General features: G+C 38.3%; 1 protein-coding gene across 5 annotated transcripts in view; it reads right to left on the bottom strand.

The window, feature by feature from the left end:
• Positions 1-1,087: 1,087 nt before the first annotated feature.
• Positions 1,088-18,618, bottom strand: part of CPQ (carboxypeptidase Q) — a 147,017-nt gene continuing 129,486 nt past the window's right edge. For all 5 annotated transcript variants that reach the window (XM_023920743.2, XM_086882000.1, XM_086882005.1 and 2 more), the window contains exon 8: positions 1,088-1,585. In XM_023920743.2, the coding sequence (XP_023776511.2) occupies positions 1,425-1,585 (161 nt within the window). In that variant the 3' untranslated portion in view covers positions 1,088-1,424. The remainder of the gene's footprint in view (positions 1,586-18,618) is intronic.

Here is an 18,618-nt window from a genome sequence, read left to right on the forward strand (position 1 = left end):
CTTTTATGCTCTTGAAGTGATTTGGAGGGAATATTGAAATAGTTAATAAATTTGATGGAAAACAGCTATTATCACAGTAAACAGATACCATAATTATGAATTCTATAAAAATTAATTGCTCATTATTCAGCTATTGCTCAACAGCAGAACTGATTAACAGCACTAGGAGCTGCTATTTGGTTTAATACTCCATGTTCATAACATTAGTGTTTTGGTGTGGATTATATTGCAGCAGTTATTCACATCACTAAGTTTGCTTGCTGTAAAATTTGAAATCACAAACAAGGATCACATCACAAGGAAATGAGCAGAAATCATATACCTTTAAATATTCCCCAAGACCAGTTATACCTTCTCTACAGACATGCCTGAAACTCATCTGAAAATTCATAATCTCAGAAAGCAAGAAAAAACCCTAACCCCCAAACCAACAAAGCATAAAACAATCAAATTCCCAGGTTAATCTCTCCTCAAAGTAAATTTGTACCAGCATCCTCTAGCCCAGCTTCAGCAGGGGAGACCATCCCTGGAAGTGAGGGGCAGCTAGGAATGGCTTCAAGATTAAAATCTGCTCTTACACTTTGTTTGGATATCAGCTGGCAAGTACTGAAGGTCACAGATCACAGCTATGTGCTGTTTCTGAAACATGGCATCTCATAGAAAAACTGCCACACAAAATTCTCTGCCTGTCACTACGGTGAGCCCTCCATGAGAAAGAAAAAGACACACATGGCTTTCCATGAGGAAGTACCCAAAAAACACAGGACAGCTGGGAGTCCTCTATTGGCTCTCTATCCTCTGCATCCTGGTTTATTTGAGTCTTAGGTGAACCTCTCCTAAGATCTAGAAATGGACCTGAATGAAACTATTATGCTAATTTAGCATTTTGACTATTATTTGACCATTCTAACATATCATTAAAAAACACATGATTAATTTGTCCTATAACCTGAAAACTTCTAGAAACTGCAGTTTTACTTTAAAGCAGTGAAGAGGCTGTTTGGTTACTAGAACATAATTTCAATGCATAGAATGAGAGACAGAAACAAAACCAGTAAATGTGTACACTAAATCAATACACTAATTATTCTGTTGCAAAAAATTTATTTGGTATATTTTTCCTGCTGCAGAAGATCACTGTGCATACAAATGGTTATTATATCATAGTCAAAGAGGTACCATATCTTCATCTGAAATTTAAAAAGTACTTAAAGGAATACCCTTAAGTGAAAACCACAAATGGAAAAGATCAAAACAGCAAAAAGAAGCAGGAATGCATAAAAGAGAGTGTGTTTTGAGGAAAACAGATATAATAATAAAGCAGAAATTCAAGGGTAGCAGAATTTACTATGGCCATAGTCCACATGCATTAGTGGACTTACAAACTTTACTGAAGAACAGAGATCTTCTTTCTTGCTGTTTTATTACCTTGGCAACATATCCTCCATGTCAGCAATTACATAGGAGACAACAGCCCAAACAGCAGCACAGAGATTCATCTGGTTTGGATCCTGAACTGTCATCGTGTCCCCTTGAGAATGATGAAACCAGAAGTATTTATTGATGTCATCCTGCAAGCTGGCACCTACAGAGAAAAATGGGCAAAGTTCCATTATAGGAATACAAATATTTAAAGAGGAATATAAACTTGAATCTGTTCCTGGGCTCTTTATGATTAAAGCCACGTGCAACTGCATAAAATTCATAATATATTTGAAATAAAATAACTGTACAGAGCTGTGTCATGTGCAGCTTGTAGGGTTTAGGTTAATTGACTCATGTGAGCATGAGGCAGCAAAAATTCACACTGGGTAAAAGACAACCTTCTCCTGGGAAACTCGTTTCCTCAGCAACAGTATGCATCCATTTTCTTCTGAAACTAACAGATTTCAAGCAGGAAAATCCCTACAGTAACTCCACAGCAGCAGCTTTCCCTGTTCTCCACTGATGAGTTACAATTGATTTATGAATCCTTTTCTTGCTGTTATTTGTGTTGGGGAACTTTGGAATTTGTTTCTGCTTTTGAGCCCCTGTACATCACCAGGATGTGCTGTTTCAGAACACATTTCCAGATAATCTGGGTAACCCAGGTAGCCCAGGACTACATTCCTCTCACAGTCAGGAGTCCTCATCAGCTGGGGCAGAAGCAAGTTGAGTGGAATCACAATTCTTCCCTTTCAGCAACAACTAATTTCCCCTGGGACCACATAGGCAGGGAAAGGACTACTTTCCCCCAAGACAGGCGGGCTCAGGGAGCACAAATAATGCTTGCAAGATTTTACTCAAGGCAGGCCAAAGCCAAGATGAACTGGAGAAGATGATACCCAACTAGGAGCTGCATCGGAGATGCTGGCAGAGGATTATTACCCTGGCTATTCTCTGCTCCAGTGCCCACTGATCCCCATTTCTCTTGAACTTCCTCCCTTGAATTTCCTTCTTTCCCAATTTATTACTTCTGTCTCTCCTCCAGTTTTACTACCCTCCATCAGTTTTGTTGTAATGTCAACAACCATTCCACCATTAACAAAATTCCACAGCAAATTTTGAAAATAAGTAAATTTGAAATTTTCCCCCACCACACTCATTCACTGCTTGAATGCAATTCCTTTGCATTGATTCCCTTGTCCTGCTCACTGACCAGGGCTAGGAGCTGCACAGCTCCCAATGAAGGACCCCCTTAGCACAAGACCCACTCCTTTCTTGGTCTACAAACCCAGAGAACTGCTGTCAATTCACAAGTAAGAGCTATGGGCTGCAGGCAGAAACACAGACTGAGGATACTCCTGCCATGCCAAGAAGGAAAAAAAACCCAGAATTGTTTGACTATAAAGAAGAAGTATATAAATTATTCATATTATTTATTTACATGCAGTGGAAATCAGTATCAGATGATGAGGACTTTGATAAACTCATGTGTGCTCATAAGACTTACTGTTATGATTTTTCTTGGTTTTCTGAGATGCCTGAAGCCTTTGAAGAGAATGAAAGCAAAATTTCCCACAGCATAACTGTACATTCCTATAATACATATCTTTTGATCACTCAAACAATCCAGCTCTCCCTGTGGGTAACAGGCATGTTTCTCTTGCTGTAATGGGGACTGACTTGGATGGCTCAGTTCACTGCTATTTTAGAGAGATGGAATAGAAAGTTAATGCATTTTAATTCCACCCAAGGTGAAGATCCCTTCATAAGAAAGATGATAAGCTGAAAGTCCAAATGTTACAGCATAAGGTTATACAGTATTATGACTGATTTTAAGAAGCTCTTCTTGTTCTTAAATGACCTGTTTTCTCCTCACTTGAAGTGTTGCAATCCCACAGAAGTTAATGGGTAGGTTACAGGGGATGAATTATGTTCTAATCATTTTAGCATTAAATTTATGTCAAGTCATGGTCACTTTTAAATTTTTCTTCTGAATCCTTTTAAATATATGCAATCATAAAAGGATTGAACAGTGATAAATCCTTTAACTGATGAACTTTTGTACTACAGACACATTACAAGTTAAGCTGTTGAGGCAACCCCATTACTGTTTTTGAACACTTCTGTAAGACTCAAGACAAAAGTTGCACAGATTTTGCCACAAGAAATTTCACTAATCAGAGTAATTATGGATTTACAGAGAAGCACTCTATTCCTGTGAATGGAACAAAACCAAACACCCTTTGCTTTGTCATGTTTAACTCCTGAAACACTGGAAAATATTTTTTTTTCTCTAAATTGATAAGTCAGAAAATTATCAACTTTGACATCAAGCAATTACTGTGCAAGAAGATCAAAAGGTTCTCAAACTGGCCATGCTGTCTCTGCAATGTTGTGAGCTAGCACTGAAGCCCGTGACATGCAAACATCTTGAGGGACTAAGAAAAGACCCTAAGAAAGCAGTTTTATCCTATGTAATCAGAAACAAAAGTGAAAATCCATGTTCTTGGCTTTGAGCACAAGAAGAGTTGACAGCTGAGGGCCTCACACAAACCTCTGGACATGAAGCACTCTGGGACACAGATATGACTGCAACCAATTTTTATTGCAAGGAAGTCTCTTGTTTCAAACTTGAGACTCCTCCATGCTGATGTCAGCTGCCTGCAGACGTTTCTGCTGCCAGAGGTGGCCAGGCTGCACTTTGACTAGTAAATGCATCCAGGGCTGAGAGCAGCCCTTGCAGATGACCATGAAGAGGGAAATTCTGCAGGCCCCTGGAGACTGCAGTCATGTTGGGTTATTTCAGTAAAGTCCATGGGGACCTACAGCCTCCTTTTTAAAAACCTACCAGAAGAAGCAATGCTGTGAGCATAATTTTTCACTGTTGTTGCTATGTAACATTTGTCTCAGGAAGAAGTCACTAACAAATGGGGGCTTATTTTCACCAAGCTAGGAGTCAAGTAAAACAGATGAGGAGCCATGGCTCACAGACCTATAAAGTTTTCACCCATGTTCATGCTAGCCACCTAGAAAGGGAACAGCATACAGACTTGAAACAGTCTATAAGCTTTAATTAAATACTTAAAAAACCTTCAGCTGGGCAGTGTTATGTAGGAATGTAACACATATCTAATTCCAATTTCCTGATGGAACCAACACTTGAACAGAAAACCAAGAGTTGGGCTAGGTGCTACACTGTCACAAATCATGCACTTTGCGCTTTTCTTCCTGCGTTTGCAGAGCACCCATAAAGAGAAAAAAGAAAGGGATGTTTGCCAAACAACCCTCTTTAATTGTCCTTTTTCAGTCTCCCTGCTTTTCCAGTGGTGCAAGTTACATGAGGAATGCTGTTGACCAAAAAAGAAATCAGTGAGAAAGTGCTTCTACCTGGATATAATAGATGCTGTGGCATGAAAACAGAAACTGTTAAAAACTGCTGCCAAAAAATGCCATACATATTACTTGAATGCATCAAAAATACTGGAAATTAAAAACTGGAGAAAATGAATCATTTACAACTTCAATAAAGTAATACAAAGATAATTCATAGTACCATTACCATTACAAGGTGACAGAAAATCCTCTTTAGCATAGTTTAGTGCATGTTGCACCTAATTTAATGCATGTTACTGCATCAGCAGCTATCTAGTGCCACAGTGGTGATCCCCCAGGGTCAAACACCAGGACAGAGAGGCTGCAGAACCTCCATCCTTTAGGATATTCAAATCCTGACAGAACACGGTCCTCCGCGAGCTGCTGCAGCTGACTCTTTAAGCTGGGGGCTTGGACTAGGCAAGCTCAAGGGGTGCCTGCCAAACTCAGCCATTGTGTGGCACTCCAACCCATGGTGCCTTGGGTCTTTCAGACATCCCTTAGAATTAACACAACATAAAAAAAGAATTCTTCAATTCAAGTTCATTCCTGTCTTGAACTCACTTGTTGATTCTCTGCATGACCAGCTGCTATGTCATACTTGGTTTGATGCACTGCATAAGGCAGGTAAAAGCAGCTGCTTTGCCAGTTCATACTGACCATGTATTTTTAGTAATCAGCTATGTAAGAGTGTCTTGATGAAAATACACACACACTGAGAAACTTTGAAAAACAGTCCATCCCTTCTAGCTTCTGCTCTCAGCATGAAATGCCCAATGCAAATACTCACTAGCCGATGATGAGGATATTGACTTGCCTTACTTAGTGCTCATATCAAACACCAATTCTTCACACATTAATAAACTGACAAAGGTCGTATTGCCAGCTTAAGATGAGATGCTGCTATTGAGGTAAAAGGATGCTTGAACCACAAAACAAATGATGGGCATGTCAGTGATAACCACTGCTTCTTGTCACTCTCTGTCAGGCACTGCTTTCATAAGCACTGCTGTCATAAGTCATAACTAGAATTAAACTTTATTGCCAGATATTTAAGCACTCAAAATATTTTCATTTGTGCAAACAATGACTGGAAAAGCAGATAATAATTATCAGAATGATGACAAAGGCAGTTTCCATAAAACACAAATAACTTCAAGGGGGAAAGCAAGCAGTAACTTCAGAGCAATTCTACATCTTAAAACACCGTGCATTACACTCCTCCCTATTTTCTTTCTTTTCTTTTTATACCCCAGACAGCATTCAATTGACAAAGGAAGTAAAATATGAGTTGTGGAGTCAATACATGTTTGCTACAGAGTCCTATCAATAGCTTCCCAGTTATCTTTGCTTTCAAGTAAACCTCACAGCTATGCCATGAATCTTTCAGATACAATGGGAAAATCCCCAGTGTTTCCATAACCTCTCTTGGTTGTCCTGGGTCTTCAATATTACAGCTAGATCTCTGGGATACTGACCTCTGCATCTATATTGCCTTATACAGTGAAGTTAATACACAAATGATTTATAAAAAACTGTGTAACTTTTTCAGGTTTCATTTTATAGTAGTCCCTAGAGGACTTGACAGAATTGCCACTCTACTATTTTACACAGTGTATATACACCTCTCCAATGAGAAAAGACTCCAGCTCAGAAGAACATACACTCTAAACAGCCAAGAGGACCTGAAGGATGAAAGGGTCATGCAGAGATGAAACGACACATTCATTTTCTCACAGCAGCTGAGAAAGGAATTGATGCCAGACAGCTGAGCTGAGGCCAGTGTTGTGTTGAGTAAGCTGTACTACCTCCTAACAGCAAAGCTGGAAATGCCTTCCTTAACAAGGCAGAATTTTCTCAATGTTTCCAGAAGTTTACAAATAGAAAGGGCTTGTAACACATGCTTTGCTTACATCTTCCAAGTACCTGTTTGAGCTTCACCTTTGTATAAAGAAAAACCTACATGCTATCAAAGGCATTGCTCGTAGTAAGATGTCAAGACATCAGGTGCCTGATCTGAAACCTTATTTTTATTTCTGCAGTGATTTCCCTGGCTATAAAAGACAGATTCCTTTTTTCCTATCTATTAAATATTGCCTTTGTTCCCTGCTTCTTCTTCAAGAAACAGGATTTTTTTTTTTTTTTAAATTTCACTTCATTTTCAAGTTTATTCTAATCTCAGATCTTTTTCATGTCAATGACACTGTTCAGGAGTGTACTAAAAATCTATAATGCCATAAAAATAAAGCAAATCCTGATGAAATATACATGTCTTTTTCTTTTACATCAAGTACTTAAAAATAATGAAATAAAGGGCAAAGGGACATATCACAATCTCCTATGTAGTTAAAAATTGGTATTTAAATGTGTAGTTAAAAACCAGGAAAGAATAAACACAGAAGTTAAGAGCATTCTATTCCTCACACACAGTAATAGAATTAATAGCCTCTATAGCCTCCCCCTTCTCATAGCTGGAGCATTTCTGCCCAACACATTTTGAAAGGTCAAAACTTCAGGGTAGAAGTAGGAAGACACATGCCTTGTACTTCAAAGTATATGTGCCAAAAATGCACAAAAAGAAAAATGGATGAAAGATAGGAACAGGAATACAATTTTTATTTTTATTTTTACTTTCATTTTCATTTTGTGCCTTTCAAAAATCCAGCGAAGTCACGAATCTCAAGTGCTCAGGGAGTAAATCTGCAGTGGTAGCTGTATTAGGATGGGCTGGCTGGAATGTTCTGCCAGTGTCTCATCATCTCTTTTGCTGCAAGCCCTGTAGAGTGCTTGAATACTTGTTCTAGGTGTTGTACAGATGTTTTATGTTCTACCTCTGCCTAACTTCAGTCTGCAGTACTACTATTGTAATGAAAACCCAATTATTACAAGCATCTCTTGCATGTATTTTGGCGCTCATATTAACCTCTTCCTTTGTGATATAACCTGTAGCTGACAGCTGGCTTTAATGCCAATTATTTCATTATCCATTTTTCAATAAGCAGAGTCAATGGGGAATGCTAATACTGTTTAGTGGGGCACTGACAGCATTAGTTTTCCTGTCACTTAGTCTCAAATGATGAAATTACAGGCTAAGTTGCTTGAGTTTCATGGCCTCCAACACTGAAATAGTTTCCAGTACAAAGCTTATAAATAACATCAGAAGCCCTGCTGTTTCACCTCCTGAGTCACTCTCTCAAAAGTCTTTAAAATTCATGATTCAAACAAAAAGACAGAGGGAAAGCTTTCAGGTGGTTGTTTCAGTGACTAATTAAATAAGACTATGGTGTAAGGGAGACAATATGAAGTTTGCATTACTTCTTGTTTTGCGTAATGCATTTCAAAATTAATCATGTGGATACACTAAATGGACTAAATTACAGCCCAGGATTATCACAGTTACTTTTGCAATGCATTAACCTTTCACTTATTGCATGAGAGGACCAGTGACAGCAGGGGATCCAACATAAACTTGCATGAAATGCTGTGAAATGAGGTGCCAGGGAAAGAAGCTGTTCTACTTCATAGAGCACAGGTTGACTAGACTCTAAAGTAATACCCTAAACAGCCCCTGACTGGGAAAAAACCCACAAAACCCCAGATAAATCTTCAACAGTAAAAAGCACTGGAAGTTCTTCCTCCATTCATCTGACCTCTGTCTTAAATTGTCAAGGTTCTTTTTTTTAATAAAAAAGAGAAAAGGGTAAATCTCCCTAGCTGGTGCTGCCTAAACACGACCCACTTGCAGGTTCACTCTCTGGGATGGAGAGATCCTTCATAGGCCCACTCATCACCAATTTTTGAACCTTTTTACACTTCTGCCCACAGCTCCTTGTGGCAGTGCATGGTGTGCCTGAGCATTTCACGTGGGCTCAGTACAGTTCTCACTTCGTGAGCTTTAGGAACAGCACCCTCCGTTTCTCCATTCAGCTTCATACCACTGGTGGCTTAATACAGTTTAATCACACCTAACTCAGCAGCTTTTTCCCAAACTGAATAATCCTCCTCTTGCAGAAACTATTCAGTATCTCTGAGGATGCAGGCTTCTGGTGACTCTTTTTTTCCCTTTTCTAATTGAGTTTCACCATTCCTGAGATGAGAAGCCCAGTACTGCCTGCAAACACCAGCACATAAATGGAATCGTGATGTGACTGCAGCACACCACAACACATCTCCTACGGATGCTTTCTGCTTTTTCTGTCTTCCCTCCTTCCTCAGCTGCATGATACACTGTGTTTTTAGCCTTCCCTGGGTATTGACTTGACAATTTCAGACAATTATCCACAGTGATTCCCAGATCATTCTTCTTGAAGATAACATGGACCCTGTTGCTCTGTATCCAAAGCTCCTATACATTTATTGACATAAAAATGTCACTAGTTGCTGGATTTCTCAGATATTTTCTACTATAAGATTACGGTCACATTTTCACAGTCAGATTTGATATTTAATATCAAATATTTGAAACAAATGTTGCCAACTTGCTATTCTTGCTGTTCACTCCCTTTGCAGCTAACATGGAGATTTCTGAACATCCAAAGTGCCGAAAAAAAAGTGACTGGGCAGCCTAATACTCCATTAAGAATACTGACAATTTATTTCTACCTATTTAAGATCAGGTATTTACCATGAAGGGGGAAAATACCTCTCACCTTACCTTCTTCCTCTGTAGTCTTTGATCCAGGGGCTTTTGAAGACTCTACTTTATTGTCCAGATCCAGCTACAGAAATGGTTACAAACTCTTCTGAAATCCCTTGCTAGATTTATGGGGCATGACTTCCTCCTTCCAAAGCAACATGGACTCTTGAATTACTTTTGTATTTTGTGTTTTGGTTCTGTGACCACTCTGGCTCACTAAAACAGATCCCTATTTAGGGGATTCCCTACTTAAAGCATATAAATTTAGAAGGAATATGTGCCTGCATTATATGTCTGTTTATGTTTGTATATATTGTGTATATTTTAATATAATTTATTTAATTTGTGATTTCTCTAAAATTATGTATATGCATACATACGTTATGCAGAGAACACTTAAAAAAGTTGATAGTTGTAAAAGTGATTGTTGGATTTATAAATCCCTTACCTTTTGCATTCTCTTTTGAACACTGTAAGTGGAATGAAAGTCATTGCAAAATCAGCAGTTTCTCTAATTTAGAATTCTTTTTCTTGTGTTTGTTTAGGTTTCAGCTTAGTAAAGCAGTTAAATATTGAGCATGCAATTTATTTTAATGCTATTAAGCTTTAAATGTCACACACAAGGGTCAAGTGAATACTGGGACCCATCTGAGCCACCTTTCCTGACCAAATGCATTTCTGTTTCTACAGTCTCTATATAAGTGCACCATGAAGCTGACATTATAAGGTTGCTTAGAAACCCAAACTATTGCAGTGCTTTCTTCAACGTTCTCTGCTAGCCAAAGAGTCTCCTGCTAACACCCAGGGCTAGACCCTTGCTCCATCCTGTTCCAACAACCTCCAAAATCACCCCAGAACAGCTGTGGAAAGAGACACCTCCTAGACTGTTTAGAAGTCACACATGGGGAGAGAGCACCATGAAAATGACCCATTTGTCAAGATTTTGAGTAGCATTTCCATTTCCAGTAAATATCTGCATTCATTTGCAGTTTCAATCCATTCAAGAAGCTTCCTTGCATTTTACAAGAAATGGAGCTATTTCCCAAGCCAAACTCACAAACCAGTTTAAAGCAAGCCTTTAGGCCTGCTTTTCCAGCGGATGCTGCAGACAGAGAGGAAATGCACAGGTTCTCATTTGCTCTAGCCTTCGCTCCTTGATACAATTACAGCTGGATGTTTCATCACAAAGTTCCTGTAGGAGCCTTCCCACCAAGTAGTCCAGTACTATAAATTCCAATGTTCATAGGACCCAACCAAGCTGAGCTCCCTCCTGCCCAGATGGTGGTGGGAAGAGCCAGTTAATGAGCATTTCATAACAAGTTATGAAAAAAAAATACCAAACCACCAAGCCAGTCACCTAATTTAAGTAAAACACATCCTAAGCATAGGATATAGAATATAACAAGTCTGTTATATTTTATATCACAGAAACCAAAACTGTATTTATTCAACCACACCCACAGGATGAACAATGGTTTTACTTGCAACTTTTTTAATTTGTTTTTTTTCTTTTTTGATTCTGCTGTGCTTCTTTTGCACTTCTCCTCACTCCTGGATTTCTCAGCTTCTCTGAGCTGACCTCCTTCAGAATACTCCTTCACAGGGAGTCCTGCTTATCTCAGTTCTCTGGGTCAGAAGAAAACTCCAGAGCTCGTTAGGATCTTGTTTCTCGTGTTTATTAGGATGTTATCACAAAACCTGGCAGGTCTCTTTAGACTTTCTGCACAAGTTTAATTCACTACAACCTGGCTCATTTTGGTTCTGAAGGCATAAAATGGCCCTGAACGATGCAGTTCTTTTATCTTTATACTCATTCTTACCCAATTAACAATAGACACCTATATTATTTTTCTTAATGACCCAATGACCCAACACCTGTGTACTGCATTGTGGCATTTTCTATCCAATCACCTACTACTACCCAAAAACCTCTAGAAAAATAATATGAAGAAGAAAGAAGAACCAAAAGAGACAACATTCTAAATCCTCCATCTTGCCTTCTGCTCTCTAAACTAGTTTAAACTCTAAACTAACTTTTTCACCTAGTGACCTAAGAAAACTTTCTAATCTACACACTCACACTTTTAGCTTTTCTATCTAACTTTAATGGTTGTTTTCATGTAACACCATAAAAACATTTCATTTTGTATGAAATTCAATGTTCTCTTGGATCTCAGAAGCATCAGAGACAAGGGCATACACTCTATCTCAGACTCCAACATTTACTGTCTCTATTTTTTGCACCTCACTGAGACTATCAAACTCTTCAAGTTCATGGTGGATTTTAGACGTAGAACCATAAGACAAAGCTGGAAGAATATACTATGCCTACAACAATAAAATATCCTTCAAAATATCTGTGGTTACTTGAGTAATGCATACTTGAGTTTTAAACCAGTAAGTTACTTCATAACACATTAGATGCTCCAGATACTGGTGATGAAGTATCTTTTTCATTTGATCTCCAAACCAGTGTATATTTAGCTATTCATTGGTTACAGAAATGCTGAGAAGTTCTTGAAACAAAATTCAAAGCTTATTGCAAAGTTCAGGACTATACAAATGCAGGAGTTTTCAGTCTTTAGGGCTGGGCTTCAGAGAGCCACAAAGCCTATAGGTCCAGGGGCACTTTCTGGGGTTGCAAAAGGCATGTGAAATGGAGCAGAGCACTGCACCAACACTGCTCCCTTCACACCTTCCTCAGCTGGCCCACCCGCAGTGCAGGACACCTCACCTGCACGCCACTATTGGGATTAGGCTTCAGAGAACCACAAAACCTTTCTGCCCTAATCTGAAAGCATGTTTCCAATGGGTGATGAACACAAAGTAACAGGAATTAATATTTATTTAATATTTTAAGCAACAGATTGCATATTTTTGTCAGCAAAACTACAAAGTAACAATAAACTTAAAAAAAAAGAAAGATAAAAATAATTAAGGTGGAGTGAAGACACCTGCTGCAACATTGTTATTCACAATCTCAGAATCTCTGTTTTAATGTTCCATGAAATTACATGGGGCTTCATTAGGAAAAGAAAGGGGGAAATTAAAGAATTTCTGTCCTTTAAAGTAAGGAAGTAGAGAAATTCCTCACACCTGATCTGACTCTGCAGTGCATCACTACTTGTATGTGGGCTCTGGCTAATCCACAGAGCAGAACTAATCCTAGAAGAAGATAAAATAAATAAAGCAATGTCCCTAAATAGCATGACTTTTCCAGCCTATAAAGTTGAGTTTCTGTGATAGCTATTTTGTAAGAGTGCAAATGCACTTGTCAAAATGCTAATATATTAAGCACAAAAAAAAACCCCAACACATAAGCTTAGGAAGAACACTAAGAGAAGCTGACAATTAATTTTAAGTTGAAAGTTTAACCTGTTTGCTTTCACTGAAAAATCCTCAGTCACATCAGTAAGTGTAAATAGCATTTGCCTTAAACATTGCCTTACTGTAGCCTATCTTTTACTACACTGTTTTTTTATGAAGTTGAAAGTTTTGAAGTTTACTTTGGTTTTGTTCAAATTAAACCTATATGGTCAAAGGCCTCATTTAAAACATGGGAAGCAAAGACTGAGTGAAAATGTACAGAAATAGAATAAGGCACTAGTGAGTCCACCTGCCATGAGTGCCAAGCTGTTGAGAACAACTTAGAAAATCCTGCTCCAGAATCAATCTGATTATCTCCATGACAATCATAATTTTGCAGAAATCAAGGATCAATATACATTTTTCACCATTTGTTAATAAATATCTGCAAGAGCCCATTTAAAATTATATACCTTTACAGAAATTTCTAAGCAATTCCAAAAGACACAGTGTTTGACATATGATGCAACAAATGCAGATAATTTGATAACAGTGACCAAAACAAGAAGCAAATACACCTCTTTTAGTTTAAATACTACCCACCGTCCTTCTGGTATATTGTGTCCATGCTGAAACTTAAAGCAATGTTTACAGCTGTATAAATGGAAGTAATTTCAATTTGGATTTAGTCAAAGAAATCAAGCACAGGCACACTCTTGTAAAGTTGTTTATGGTGCCACATTCAAATACCACCTATAGACTAATGCAAAGGGAGAAAAAGACCCAGTGATGATGATTGTTAGCAGCCCAGAGCAAGATTTTTATCAAATGATTAGAATTCTTTTAATAGAGAGAAGCTAAAATTTAATACATTCCTTGAAAAAAACCTTTATCTCTGCATTGCTATGCTTGTCTTCCACAGGAGAAAGCCACGCTCCCCAAATGTAAGTTTTCATCACCAAAATACCATTAGACTATTGGTTCCTTTAAAATACCTAAACTGAAGACTCTTTTTACAGAGTAGATACATAAAAATAAATATTAACATATATACATCTATATCTACCAACCCACACATAATTAAAATCCTTGCAGGAGCCAAATGCACACTTGCTAAACAGAATGGCATGCTATATATTCAAAAGACTTCAAGAAATACTCAGTCAAACTGGGATTATAAATCTACCTAAAAATAACCTAGAATAAAAATTTTTACACTCTTGCCAATGTTAATTTTACTTTGACATCCTCACTTTACTTTTTCATCCTCACTTTAAAACTAACAGGCATCTGATAGTAAAAAAAGAAAACAAAACAAGATGATTTTTTCTTGCTTTGAGGCCCATCATTGCAAAATAATTGTGATTGGTTATTGGTTGAATAGTTTCCATTCCCCACTCCTACAAGAACTGACACAAAAGAAGAAAAACTGGTAGGTCTCATTACTCCTGGGTAGTCTAACCTTAGCCTTGGCTATTATCAGATTCGTCAGAAAAGGCAAATAAAAAGCACAACCTTTTTGGAAATGCAGCCACTGAAATTAGAATGCATTGAGTGAAGAAGGGGCTATTTCCCCTGTTTATTTCTTTCAGGGTCAAAAAACATACAAGTGAGATTTGAAATAAGTAACTCACTCCAGGTAAGTACAGTCAAGCTGTTTCCAGGCTGCCAGACTGCCATTACATCCCACCACTGCTAGCAGGGTTCACTGCTGTGACTCCAAAGGTGACTCTGGGTTTGGAAAAACAGGGTGTAGCAGAGAAGGCAACAATAACTACTTCAATAATTAGATTATTGTGCTGTGTATTGAGAGCCCAAGGCTTATTTGGAATTAGATGAGGCACTCAGAGTGTCTTTACTACTATCCATTTTAACAAATGGAGTGGCCAAACATTCATTCCTTGAAATAGTAGAAGAGCAACCACACTTTTCCCTATCTCAACGAATTTAAAGCACAATGCAAATCAAAAAGAAAAATAGAATGATCAAAAAAACCCCAAAAAACAAAAAACAATAAAAGGCAAGGAATAATGCTATCCATGATGGGGACATCACTTACAACACTTAGAAATTTTTTTTTGCTGCAAAAATGATGCTCTACACCTAAAACTGTGGGACAGATGTTTTTGCCCAGGTAAATGTAATGAGGGCTGAGTCCAAGCCACAACTCGCAGAGGAGGGTGAAACCAAAAGAGGTCTGGCTGGGGAGGACTGACACAAGCCATGGGCAAAGCAGTGATCCTGCCCATTTCCACAAACGCAGGAGAGCTGGCTCAGCAGGCAGGAGCTCTCATACCTGTTAAATTATTACAGTGTTTCTTATCACTCTCCCAGCTCAGGTTCCAGGAACCACAGGCAGACCCTTCCCTCTTGCTCTCTGATTAGACACTTGAAGTTACTTGGGTTATGGGATAGTGAAATTGTCATTGAGTTGAGTATACTGAGTGAAAAAGTTTTTAATCCAAGATAATGTTCTCAAAAACAGAGTATTATGTCTCAAAACCATCATTCCCTTAACAAATTTCCTGGCAGCTATTTTTCTGAAAGAGAAAATCTACATGGAAAAGATACAGAAAGCAAATGACATTTTTAACTGTGTGATGATCCCTTCTTCCCCCCAACCATCTTGAAATAAAAGACATAAATGCAGAGTGCTTGGAGGCTTCAACAGCATCCAATGCATGTGCTTTTAATGATGACTGCACAAGAACATCTGCCCTAAAATCTAGCCAGCAGAGTTGGTGGACAAGAAAAGTACCCATACTAATTAGGAACTATAGGAAGAAGCAGGCAGACTAATTAAGTTTTCTCAATGTTTCCCATTTAGCATATCTTAAGGATTTAAAATCAAAGATGTGTATAATTCAGGCTGTTTTCAAGATTAAGATGCTTAAAACTTGTTGATTAGTTTTAGCTGCACAATGAAATCTGTTTCTTAGTTAAAGTCAGAAGGGCCAAAATTGTTCAGGCCAAAAAAAACAAGCTGCTGCGGCAGAATGTTGAAGCCCTGACATGATCAGCCTGTGATTCTGACACTGCAACTCAGCAAGAGAGTGAGAGCTGCCCTCTCCAACCCAATCTCTTTCATGTTTTCAAGCTCAAGAGTAATGGTGGCTGGAGCACCAATACCAATTTCATGGTTGGCAGTGGCAGTTCTGCGCAAATATCCTAGGAACCTCCCTAGTCCTTCTGCATGGGAAAAACCCCACCCCAAGAGCTAATCAAGGCTTTGTCAAAACGAGGCATTTTGGTTATTAGTGATCATCTATTTCTGCAACCTTTGAACAGGGACAACAAAATGAGACTGCACTATGACTTGCTTGAAACCAGCACAGACTGTGTGAGCACACAAGGCAGCCCACAAGAGTGTGCCTCTTTCTGCAGTGGCTGCTGTGGATGTAAGGGCCTGGGTCAGGCTTCAAAATCCACCAATTGATGCCTGGGTGCAATAAAAATCATAACTGCCCAGTCTTCATCAGTATTTGTCTACAGACTTTCTTCAGTGACACCTGGAGCACACAAAGCAGACTTTAATTTTGCTCAGCAATATGAATGAAAAGACAATTGGTTAACAACTGTATTTTATTGTTTTTTAAAATATGCTTCAAACCCGTATAGCTTATCTCAGAGTCTCTGTAATTTGGAAATGAAGGGCTGATGCTGCAATATATGCCACAGATTCAGTTAGCAGTTTTAAAGCACAGACCAGGAATAATGCACAAGAAGTCAGTAATAGTAATTGGTATCATTAACACTTCCTGCCTATCTCTAGCTTAAATTTGAAAATCAACTAAAAGATGCTTTTGTTTAAGAGTAGCTATCCTAGAAATCTGAAAGTCCAAGATTTTCCACAGCTCTACCCTTGCTGCTTCACTTTCCCTCTTACCCATTTCCCTTCCCATCTGCCATACATTGCCTTCCAGTTTAAGCCAAGCTGAAAGGACAAGAGCACTGGATTTGCATTATATGAAGGCTCAAAGGAAAGACTTCATCATAATTACATGTAACTCTTTAACTAATTAATCTAACTCTTTAACTAACTCACAGAACATTCTTGCATCTAAAAGGGTGCTGACTGTAACATCTATTGTCAGTCTGGCTACCCACACTATTTAGCAGTGCTTAGGATCTATGCAGACCAGCACTACACAGAACAGAAAACCAGAAAACCAGATGAACTGAGGAAAACCTCAAAGATTCAGTCAGCCTATTTCCCTCTCCCTGGTAGAAGCCAATGTTTTGAGAAAAAATGGGAGAAAAGGGTCTCATCCTTCAGCACAGCTGTCCATCCATCAACAGATTAAGGACTTTCTGAGTAAGAGCTTGCCTTCACATCTCTGTGTGGGACAGCCTTTTCCAGACCTTTCTCCCATGCAGGATTCCATCCTTGTTAAATGTATGTTTGATCTTGGTCTCTGAAACATCTTGTGATGACAATTTCCTCCATTCAATTATGTCTTGTCCAGAGAAGTGTGTCTTAAAGCTGGGTAGTGCTGATGATCTGATCCTCTGCTATATTAGAAATGGTGAATAGTTACTCTAAATCATATCATCTTATATAGTTTTCCTTTTTTTTCCCAGAGATTGTAATAGTTTATTTGATGGATTCTTAAATGAAATGGCCAATCTGATAAAAGCTGGCACTAGCCTGGTTCCTGTTTCTTCTTAGTGAAATATTCCAAATTCTGTTATTTTCTATTCTAATTTCATCAAAATAGATCTTGTTTATATAAATGAACATATTTCAGTATTCTTTTCCTTAATAAAAAAGACAAATCTACTGAGAGAAACTACTTCTGCAATGCATCCTATCTATGAAGAAACCCTAGGATCAATGCCTTTAATGTCAGGCACCAAAGCACTGTGATCTCCAGATATTACCAGAATACAGGATGGTGTAGAACCTTGGTGTACATAATGGCTCCCTTTGAACTAATTTTCTGATCCTATAAAATATGCATAAAGTTCAAAGTTATGTTAATCACTAAGGACACCAGAAGAGAAAAAGGGAATTATGTATACTGCAAGGTTGATCCAAACTACATGAAAAATATATTCAGAGTAAAAAATGGAAAGATCTTTAGATTGGGGCACCAAATGGGTCTGAGAATATTTCCTGTTTTCATTATAGACCAAAGCAATGGAGTTGAGTCTTCCTATACTATAAGATGGCACTGATCAGGGACATATGACAGGGGCACTGAGAGCATGATGAGAATTTGTTAAGTGATGTTCACTGATGAGAGATACTTGAAAAGACAACTCATGATAATGATCAATAGATGCAAGCATAACACCAAAGAAGGAAAAAATCAACTTCATGTAAGAACCTGTTGTAAGTGGAAAGAAGTAACCATGTAATTGGGTTCACAATGAAAAGAAACAAGAATTAAGGCTGTTAAATCGCAGCAGGAATAGGCTGGATAGAAGAAAAACCTTCCTAAGCACTAAGAATAGTACTGAGACAGGCCATCTGGTCTATAATATTTCCATTACAGCAAGTCTTCAAGTTCAGCTTAAATAAATGTGAAAGAAATGAGAGACATTGGCAAGACCATGCTGGAACCAAGGATATTTAGAGGTTCTCTAGAAACCTCCTGGCCAGCTTTGAAATCTTTGAAATCTCATCTGTTTGTGTGGCTTTCTGAAATAGCTGCTGAGTGGACTGCAGATCTTCTTTTTCTGGCTTCTTTCTTCTTTTGATTGGCTTGACTCATGGCTCCAGCCAAGTCTGGCCTGCTTGGCAGAGGGAAATTCAGGATCACTATTCCAAGTGAACCCTGCAAAGAGCAAGAAGACACAAAATTTTTGGAGTAACTTTGTTCTATTTTATGAACAAGTGCTTTACATCAGAAAAATGTCCCACTCCTAAATATTTC

Source organism: Cyanistes caeruleus, chromosome 1 (genome assembly GCF_971803275.1).
Source record: "Cyanistes caeruleus chromosome 1, bCyaCae1.hap1.1, whole genome shotgun sequence".
In the NCBI taxonomy this organism is placed as follows: domain Eukaryota; kingdom Metazoa; phylum Chordata; class Aves; order Passeriformes; family Paridae; genus Cyanistes; species Cyanistes caeruleus.